The sequence below is a fragment of the Haliotis cracherodii genome, unplaced genomic scaffold (assembly GCF_022045235.1).
Source record: "Haliotis cracherodii isolate W230 unplaced genomic scaffold, xgHalCrac1.p SCAF_5, whole genome shotgun sequence".
In the NCBI taxonomy this organism is placed as follows: Eukaryota; Metazoa; Mollusca; class Gastropoda; order Lepetellida; family Haliotidae; genus Haliotis; species Haliotis cracherodii.
Window position 1 is genome coordinate 22,346,299 of NW_027266308.1, and position 10,682 is coordinate 22,356,980.

At 42.0% G+C, this 10,682-nt stretch overlaps 1 protein-coding gene across 1 annotated transcript; it reads right to left on the reverse strand.

The window, feature by feature from the left end:
• Positions 1 to 731: 731 nt before the first annotated feature.
• Positions 732 to 9,091, reverse strand: LOC139443599 (lysosomal proton-coupled steroid conjugate and bile acid symporter SLC46A3-like). The gene is made up of 4 exons (XM_071224561.1): positions 7,951 to 9,091; positions 5,263 to 5,346; positions 1,415 to 1,571; positions 732 to 840 (listed from the first exon to the last, which is right to left on the reverse strand). The coding sequence occupies exons 1-4, from the start codon at positions 9,089 to 9,091 to the stop codon at positions 732 to 734; spliced, it is 1,491 nt and encodes a 496-aa protein (XP_071080662.1).
• Positions 9,092 to 10,682: the final 1,591 nt, after the last annotated feature.

The window sequence follows — 10,682 nt, forward strand, 5'->3', positions numbered from 1 at the left end:
TGGATGACACTGAAACAGTCATGGAGGAACAGTTTGAGTGTAACGAGGAACAGACGGCCGAATTGGTCGTCTTCTGGACGCTGCAATCTTTGATGATGGGTTCTGTCTTACGTCCGTGGTGAATGTTGCATATAGGTTATTACGAATCCAATACAGGTTATCATATGACGCCTACCATTGATAGATATGGGACACACTCGTTTGATACATCATATTGCATACGCGCATATTCACATCAAGGTGATATTTACATATTGTTGCTTTCAAACATTTTCCACACAATTTGATGACAATTAATGACAATATCGCGCGGATGTTCTGATAGTGTGGAAGAACCTAAGACGTTCCAAAAAGAGAACTGGACCACCTGAAACCCTTTTTGGGGAAAATCATAAAAGCACTGTAAATATATTAGTACGTGTTACCAAATTATTAAAATAGATCACACGTAACATGTATTCTGATTTGAAATTTCTGATTGAGCAGGACACGTTCCTGTGGTCAACGTAACTTACTTAATGAAGCTACGTGTAACTACTTAAAATTAATTCTGCTGCAAATAGATGAAGAATTGCGAATGCAGCCTAAATCAATTTTTATTCATTAACACATATCCATTCATCTAGTATACAAATGTTTGATCTTGCTCTCCACGTATCATAGTCACAAACAAAATATGATGTCTTTAGAATGTACTGCTTGGGTCACGGGTTAGATTATCAGGATAACTTTCATGGGGTCATCGTTCCTTGTTTTAGTGACTTCAGTTCGACTTTGGCTGGGGGCACAACACCAGATTCCGATACCTGGGCCTCTTCTCTCGAGATGAAGAGGAATGCACTGTCAACATAAACCAAGACGTGACAGAAAGTGCCAAATAACCCGGTTAGGTTTCACTAAGGACGCTGTTCAGATGAAAGTATACACAAGCACAACTGCATTTGTAACCACGATCCCTGGTTGATTACTGATGACTGTTAAATATTTATTTATTTTTCGTGTGGTGATGTTTCTGAATATATTTTCATAATCCACAGACCTGGAGCAACATTGAACATTGAGAATAATGATTGCTTAACTTACAATTGGCGCACACGGAGTACCATGATATCAAGTCATCAGACTCAACAAGAACAGATTAAGCAAAGTGAATCAAACTACTTCTTTACATTTGTCAAAACTGAATTAGTAAAATTAGTTTGTCACAAAATATGTGTACAATATATCGATACAGTAACTATTTAAACCAACAAATAATAGCTGATGCTGTGTGAATATATATAAGGCTTTTAAGTGATATACAATCAACAAAATATAATCAAAAGGTAATCTGATTGGCTCTATTGTTAAAAGTGGGAACATATAATTCTGCATAACAATCATTTCGTGAATGTTAATCCGTTATGGGTCTCACATAATACATGCAGCACAGGCTATCCCGAATCCGTCCATTACAATGAAGACCGCACCCCCGAAGGTGTCAACAGTAGCATGGTAGACGGTGTTGTACATCGTCTCCGACAGCGCGTTAGAGATACTTTCCATGGCGGCCATACTGGAGAACAGAGCACCTGCAAAAACATGGTAAATATCCCAGTCTATCATTTTGTCAATGCAGGCAATGAACAATTTATTTGTTATATTATCATCCTTGGTGTAATGTATACACTACATTTATTAGTAAAAATAGCATATGTTGTATCTGTCAGGATCGGTACACCTCGACGTCTTAAGTCGTTTTCTCTCAGCTAGATAATATACTAGTCCGCAATAAAAACGCAGTTCTGTTATTGTGGCACTGTTGCTTTTGAACACGAACCTTGCCTTGTCTATGAAACAAAATTAAGATGATAATCGGAACTGCGTTTTTAATGCTTGTAAGATTGGGTGGTACAGTCACCATGAATGCTCGTCTCTAGTTTTGCTTCATTAAATGTACTTGATGTGACGTTAATGTGATATTGGTATCTTCTTCATAGCATCCATTAACAGGCTTATAAAAGCCGAAAAGCAAACCTTGAAAGTTGAAAGACATTCGCTCCTAATTTTGAAGTTTTATCAATTTTTCCCACATAGTTTTCAGATGATGTCTGACAATTAGTCTTCAATAAAGAGGTTAAGGACTACACGAGTTAAATTACGGCATATCTAACGCTCGAATCTCTAAAAGTAAGTCTATTGTCAACCACATGGACAATCCGGACATGGCTGACGCATGTTTATCATCTCGATCGGAGGCTGGGACGCCCTCCGTCCATAAAAGAAATAGGTACAACACATGACTCTTGTCAGATTCTCAATTTTTGGACTCAGTCTGAAGATAATTGGGATGGATGGCTTTCCTGATGTCCGTTAAAACTGGCGGTGTCTTTGGTTTCGAAGTAATACGAGTTACCTCCCTTCCCCTTATACTTTCCCTTATATCGACGTTTGATTGATCGGTAAAATGTTAATGAAAATCAAGGGCTGGTAATTTGTGATTGCAAGAGCCATGAGAATGGATGCAGGGGTTAGTGTAAGTTTACAGAAATGCTAGCCCTGGACATGTAGAGGATGAATTATATGGGACCCCTGACTACTCTATGGCACATCCTGGATAAGATTCGGCAAGGGGAATCCCCACATGACATTGCCATTTTGAAATGTTGTGTATTGTTGAGAAAACAACCTGATTACAGGGACAAGCTCATGTCTCATAATTTAAACAAATGATGACATAAACTTGTCAAATTAACAAAGAATATTAACAAACAAAAAAAAGCTCTTGAAACATGATGCTAGTTTGCAGTCGGCTTGGGAATGGGAAAGTTTGGGGGACAGTTTCTATGACACCCTCTTGAAAGAGGTCATACGCAAAACAAAAGACAAACTCATTTTTGAGGCAAAGAAAAAATCGCTTGGTTTTGGATCTATTTAAAGAGATTGCTTCCAAGTCCAATCAGCCCTTTCCTGCTGTGCCCACGGTGCAGATTCATGGTCCGAGCCAGCTTCAGCAGACCGGGTAGTCACACAACTAGAGGCAGAAGAGGTCGTGGCCGAGACGCCCAGAAACAGAGATCTAGACATCCCTATTCTACGTGGGAAAAACCTTTGTTCCGAACCCATCATAGTAGTGACACAATTGTCTTCTATGATGTCAATGCAAGAGTTCCAACCTCTAAAACGGCTTCAGGATATTTTCAAGATATCAGGCGACCTCAGACTTCCAGCAGAGGCAGACTAAGATCAGTTAGCGGCTGATTACGTCAGACCCTTGGGTTCTCGAAACTGTAAAAGTGTTCAGATTCCCGTTTATTTGGACTCCCTTTCAGAACCCACTGCCCCCAAATATGTGAGTTTGATATTCATCGTTCTAAAGAGGGATGGTGACTACAGACGAAACGACTTTATGGGCAAGTTAAACCTGAAGGACGTTTATCATACCGTCCCCATTGCAACAGATCTCAAGAGCTCACAAAACTTCCACTTCATTAGGCTTCCGTTCGCCGCATCCCCTCAAGCTTTCATCAAGCTGCCACAGCCAGTCGCATGTCTCCTGACAAGGGCAGGGTGGATATACCTGGATGACATTTTCTGCTTGGACCTGGGCTTTGTCATAAAAAAGTCAGACGAGTGCTTATCCCACCATTGCAAATAACCTTTCTCGGTTTCAAGATAAACTCACAGACTCTCTGAGGAGAAAGTGACAAACATTATCTCCACATGCCACAACCTAATCAGGAATAATCTGGTGTATAGTCGTCAACTCGTCAGTTTCTTCGGGACAATACCCTCCTCAATGATAGCAGTAATCCCTGCTCAGCTTCACTGCTGGTACATGCAGATGCAAGACTACCATATCTCAGAGAACTGCAATGGTGGTCAAACAACCTAGCAATGTTAATCGAGAAACCGATCCCAGTGACTCATCCCGACTTGATCTTAGAGACAGATGCGTCAAACCTCGGCTTGGGGGATGTCTGCCAACAAACCCGCACATGAGGACGTTGGTCCCAGGACAAGAGCAAACTTCACATAAATGCTCTGGAGCTGAAGGCAGTTTGGCTAGACGACCTAGTTTTCAAGATTCTCTGTCGCAAGCACATAGAGGTTATGTGAATGACCAGCGAGGTACACGTCCGACTACCCTCCTCGTGATAACCATACAAATCTGGGAGTTGTGTCTGGGAAAACACTTGAACCTGTGTGCTATCTATCTCCCGGGAGTGGAGAACATTGAGGCAGACAGGGCTTCCAGCTGGATGAGAGCAACTGGATGCAACACAGCTCTCTGTCCAGTCCCCTTTCTCCTAGAAATGTTGGTGGAAATCCCAATCTTACTTCCCCCTACAGCAATTCTGCTGACGACGCCCCAAGGGCTGGTTCACCCATTAGTATAAAAGGTTACAGCCTTCGAAGGTTTCTGAATGGGAGTCATTACAACCTGATAAATTGATAAATGTATTGTTGTGACTACTTAGACTTAGAGTATAATCAGATTTTCTTTTCTTCCTGTGGTCACTAGAGTGGACTCCAGGATGATGTCAAACCTTCATGAATATCTCAGTCGCCCACCGTGATATTGCTGGAATATTGCTAAAAGCGGTGTAAAACCATACTCACTCACTTATGAATATCTCAGCGCCCCGACCAGTCTCGGACCCGTTGAACTTCTATCGCCTTTCAGGACCACCTCCGTGGTCTAGTGGTAGAGCGTCCGCCCGGTAAGCGGAAGGGCCGGGGTTCGATCCCCGGCCGCGTCATACCAAAAGACATCAATAGATGGTACTTGTTGTTACCCTGTCTGGCGCTCGGGATTAAGGGAAGTAAGGGACTGAAACAAGGACTGGTCGTCTCGGGATCAGTATACTGGGTCTGCGTGGGGTATTCGTGTTAAACTGCGGCATGGTATCTCAGTGGGCTAGCACTATAAATCGGCATCAGTCCGGACTTGTACAAATGGCCGCACACACGTGCATGCACGTCTCTATATAAGTGCAATAATCCTGGACGCGGAGTTAAACCCAATTTTACCCAACCTCACTTTTCGCGTTTCACATTCAATGATTTGTTAATTTAGAAAAAGAAAGAATAAAAATGTTATTGACTTAGGTACCAATATCAAATCTACTACGTTTCCCTTTAAAATGAGTATTTCACCTCCATCTCCACACACTTCGTGTGCCTGCGGAAATTATCAAAGAAGCATTTTGGTACCTAAAGACGGTTGTTAAAAAAATGTGAATTCAAATATAATGTTCGGAAAGATGTCTCTCTATTTACCTTGTTCCAGCGGTGACGTCATCTTCGACATGGTTGATCGAGCAACAGGAGAAACGGCGAATGTTAAGAGCGAAATCACTGGGACTGCAAAGTGAATATTGATTTATAGCATATGACGTATCAGGCAAAATTGTTTGTTATCTATACTGAACAACAAAAGTTCTTGTGACATTGAATAAGATTTAATGCAAAGTTATGTATTTTTCCAAATCTGAAACAATTTCGGTTTGCAACAGATAAAATATTCCTGTTAGTGTTCAAATGGTTTAATTTGCCATACTGACTTAAAAAAATGCGTGATTTCATTAAAAAAACATGAACATGCCAAAATGTCAATTTACAAATCAAAAGCATGTGTGTCCACCTCTGGTTGCGATGCAAGCAACACATCTTCGTCTCATGGAATGGACCAGGCGTCGCACAAAGTCCTGTGGGATATCTGTCCATATCTGCTGGAGCATGTTTCCAAGTTCATGGAGTGTCTGTAGAACACGTGGTTGACGTCGAAGGCGCCGATCCATCTCATCCCACATGTCGAGGGGAGCGAGTCGGCCAGGGGATGACATTCACGTTATTTTGTTGAAGGGAATCCTGAACAAGTTGAAAGGTAATGCCTTGGCCATGACGACGCAAAAACGGTAGAACTACAGGGCCGACGATCTCGTGCCGGTAGCGCTGTCCATTGAGATTACCCTCTACCACTTTCAAACGGGTCCTCTGTCTTGCTGTAATCCCATCCCATACCATAACGCTGCAGCCCCCGAACCGATCTTCTTCCATGACACAATGATTGACGAAACGTTCACCTCGACGTCGGTAAACTCGAATCCGTCCATCGCTGTGGCTGAGGTGAAAACGAGACTCGTCAGTGAATAGAATTTGTCCCCACTGCACGGCCGTCCAGCGTATACGCTGTCTTCACCACTGTAGACGTGCTTGAAGGTGGTTTCCTGTCAAAATGGGACGTCTGGCGGGTCTTCTGGCGGGTCTTCTGGCGACAGTCCCTGCACATCTTAGGCGACGACGTTCGGTTTGAGAAGATATTCGTCGAAGGTCAGGGATGCTTCTTGCAGTCACTGTTGCTCCCTGGACTCGATTTCGTAGGTGTGTTGTTCGAATCCAGTTGTCTTGTCGATTATTGGTTACGCGTGGCCTCCACTCCGACGATGGTCTATGACTGCATTCGTCTGTTGCCAACGTTGCCATAAACACCAAATGGTGTTTCTGTGGACGTTATATTGTCTTGCAACATCACCTTGACTTGATCCTGCATCAAGCATGCCATTGGCTCGCAGACGCTCATTTTCGGACAGGCGTGGCATTTCGTAAAGTTGAATAATTGTGTAATTTTATTGTTTTTCTGAGTGGTTTGTGTCAGAACGATGCTAAACAATGCATATGGAATCCCGTTAACGCAAATGTTTTTATATCCTTTCTTGGGCAGTGAAATGCATGGAATGCATGCTTTTTTGTAGCAGTTACGCTTTTTCGACTTGTTTCCAAACATGTACTACAACATTGAAAACAAAACTTTACTTGTTTGAAAGATACACTAAAATATTGGTGTCACAGGAACTTTTGTTGTTGAGTATAATTCCAATAAATGGCAACAATGATGACTCTTGTGAAGGAAAAAGAGACTAGAGTATTTATCAATTGTCATGTAACGTACATGTAGGTAATATCACCTTCATTTACAATAAACATCTTGAATCCTGAAAACTAGAGTAAAACGGGCAAGGATTTCGTTACTCAAATTAGTATAATGGGTGCAAGGACCAACGTGGCCGCGAAGTGAAGTTAACCCTAAGCCTTTAGCATTTTCACGTTGTTACATCTTCATTGCATGTTACACCAGCCTGTAAATATTCGAGTTTGTGCCAAACAATTCAGTAACTGATATAGGATTTAACTATCCACGCTCTCGGAATGACATGCAATAAGGTTATTGTAACCACCCGTATCCACATTGTGTCATTTTGTTTCCCGTAATCTAAAGAACCCCATGGGATGTTTTAAATGCCACTTCTATTTGGAAGTTTGTGTCAGTGAGTCTGGGTTTCGCTTCGTTTAGCTTTATGCCAGCCATGTCACGGACACCGCGAACAGACTGCAAGCAATGTACCTCTCTGGGGAATTCAAACTAGGTCTTAAATATGAATATACACAAGCTTATGAATTCTTATATATGTACATAAAAGCAACGAAAACCATTTCCATAACCCATAAGAAATCTATTCCGATTCCAACTGTGTCATGAGCATGTGTTCATGAACAGCTATCAATAAGTGATGATACCAGGTGTTCGCGATAAGGCGAGTTATCCTGGCCCACTGGTGGGTCCAGTCACAAACACACGCAAACGCAAGTCAAGTATTCACCCGAACAAACATTGGAACATAAGGTTCAAGTCAATGTAAGGAAATAGAAAGTTGTTCATGCTCAGTTCAGCCTCATAAGAAAAAATGTCGCACAAAATGCCACAATGAGTAAAATATCTTCCGCAATATAATCATACGTAGAACAGGTCATTGTGCCCTGTATTAACATTTATAAATGAAATATCAGTTGCACAAAATAAATATATAATACTAACCTACGTAGAGAATGGTTGACATCTATAGTTATGCCACTATAGATGTCAATGATGAATTTATGTCCAATGTCGCGGTATGAATGTAAACTTACCTAAATACAGCATCCAATCGTTGACAGCCAGTCCTTCCATCACGAAGGATGCTGCGCCGAAAGCAACTCCTATCAACGCAATTGTCATGTCTCGGAAGCAAGGCTGTAAAAGCTTGAGTCCAACTAGGCTACTTACAACACTGAAGGACAGTCTGATTGCACCATAGTAGCCGATTTTCAGAGAGCTCCAACAAAATGGCTTGTCTAATTGATACAAAGTTTCTACATTTGACCGTCCAAGCACTTGGAATCCTCCAAAAGTGAATATAAGGAGTGCTAGTATATACATGGCTCGCTGTTTACCTGAGCCTCGTGTGAAGAAGAATCCAAAAACCTTCTTGATGTGTGGCATTGGAGACCACCGTTTCTCCATCTTATTGGTCATAGTTTCAGGCAGGAGTGTTATTACCAAGATCAGTCCCAGACCAAAGATGGCGGTAATCATTATCGCAGCGTACAGGTAGTTGACCCTATGTATGATGAATCCAACGGCCAATTGACCAATAGACCCTGCCACAGCAAAGCTACCCTCCACCAGAGCTATCATGACAGTGCGTTTCTTTCCAGGCTCAGTCACATCTGCTGTGTATGCAAACACAGCCAGGAGATATCCGCTGAACGATCCAGTGAGACCCTCCAAAACATAGCCCAAATATAACCAGCCAAGGGGAAATCGAAACGCTATTACAAGACACAACATTGTTCCTTTTAGGACAGCCCCTAGGGTAGGTATACAAAATAGGAATTTCCGGCCAAGGAAGTCGGAGTAGGATCCAAAGACTAGGTTGATGAAGATGGACACAATGGATCCAGAGAGTGATAAGTACAGCAGGATATCCGACGACTGTTGTTGGATGTTGATTCCAATGAGATTGTCATGGTTGCTTTTATTTCTGCTGCAAGTGTTTCCAGTGCTGAAACTTTCATTTGGGTTGTTTGTGTAAGACTCAGCAATACGCTTCCGGATGAACTGGCTGAGGAGTGGCGAGAAGGATATGAAACCAGACATATAAACCACCGCCACTATCCCGCAAGTCACCATGGCCCTTAGCAAGGGCACACTCTTGGCATCATTATAATCGACATCAATAACGTTTGCTTTGGAGCTACCAGCCTTTCCCATACTGCTCATGTTTAACATGCACTATGGTGATGCATCAGTTAGCTTATCGGAACAGTCCTCAACAACCAAGGTTATCACGTGAATGCAACGGTGTTGATAGATACGTTCAAAACATGGAACACCACGCTTTCATCATGTGATGGGGTGATAGTAGTTTAGTAACGTCGTCTTCTGTGTGTTTAAATACTTATCATGTCATGAATGTGGTAGAATGTATGACAAATGATGCTACCTCAAAGATATGAGTAATTAATTTGCGTTGCATCTCCTCCAAGTAAACTCAGTATCGCCCGTACCGGAAACACAAATGCGCTACATTTGGAATGAGTGAGTGAGTTGGGTTAAACGCCTCGTCGAACATTATTTCAATAATACCACGGTGTTTGGCGGAAGTTGCAGATCCATGACGCTGATGACGTAGTGATGACGAAATATTATTCATAGTCAGGCAAAACATGACACAAACCCAAGATTAATAGATTCTATCGTCATCTTCTGGGTATTTAAATACTTATCATGTCATTAATGTGATTAACTGTATGATAAATGATGTTATCGCAAACATATGGGCAATTGATTTGCGTTGCATCTCCACCAAGAAAGATCAGTATTTTCTGTGCCAGATACACAAATGTGATACATTTGGAATGAATGAGTGGGTGAGCTTCGAGCAGTGTTTCAGCTATACCACAGTGTTGGAAAAGTTGAAACAAAGTGGATGATGTGTGGCTTGATGCCATTGCTGACTCTCCTGCTGGCCCTAAAGTGACTGCCTTCATGGACTACGTGACAACCTGTTGGGTTCAAGGAGGGGCCTTCATGCCAGAGATTTGGAACCATTTCGAAAACCAAGGCCACCGTACCAACAATCACCTGGAAGGGTTGCACAACAAGATAAAGAAACTTGCCAAGAAGTGCCACCCGGACATCTACGAGGTAGTGAAGCTATTTCAGCGAGAGCAGTCACTCAAAGAGGTTGCAGTCCTTAGACTCTCACACCAGTGATCAGAACCTTCACGAAGAAAGAAGAACAAGGCAATCGATGCACGTATTGCGTCCCTCAAGATCCAGCTCCTGAACCCACACCTGAGTGAGATGGAATATGCTGACCACGTGGGCGACCTCCTTCATCTGCATTATGATATTCATATGCTATTCATATTCATCAATGTAAAGTTTTGATGAATATGTTATCCTTGTTGAATAGAAAATGAGAAAATGAAATTATATACGGTAACCTGTTAGAATCACAAAGCATGTTTTGACAGCATAGCCGCGAGAGCCACATTATACAATCACGCAACCATAACCATTGCCGCGAGAGCCACATCAATTTGGGCTATCTATTTTCGAAATGTGGCTTTGCCGGCCTGTAACCCTTACAAACAATGATTCATAGTCAGAACAAAACCGTGATTCGAATCCACGATCAGTGGCTGCTTGGGCTAAAGATGTGTATCAGTAACAGAACACCAATCACCATTATATAGCAAGACATACAATTAAACAAATAGAACTATAAAACTTTTTCAGCTGCATTTGAAGAAGTCATTATACGTGGGGATTAAGGTTTGACGCTGTTGATACAGTATCATCTATGTCTTAGCTG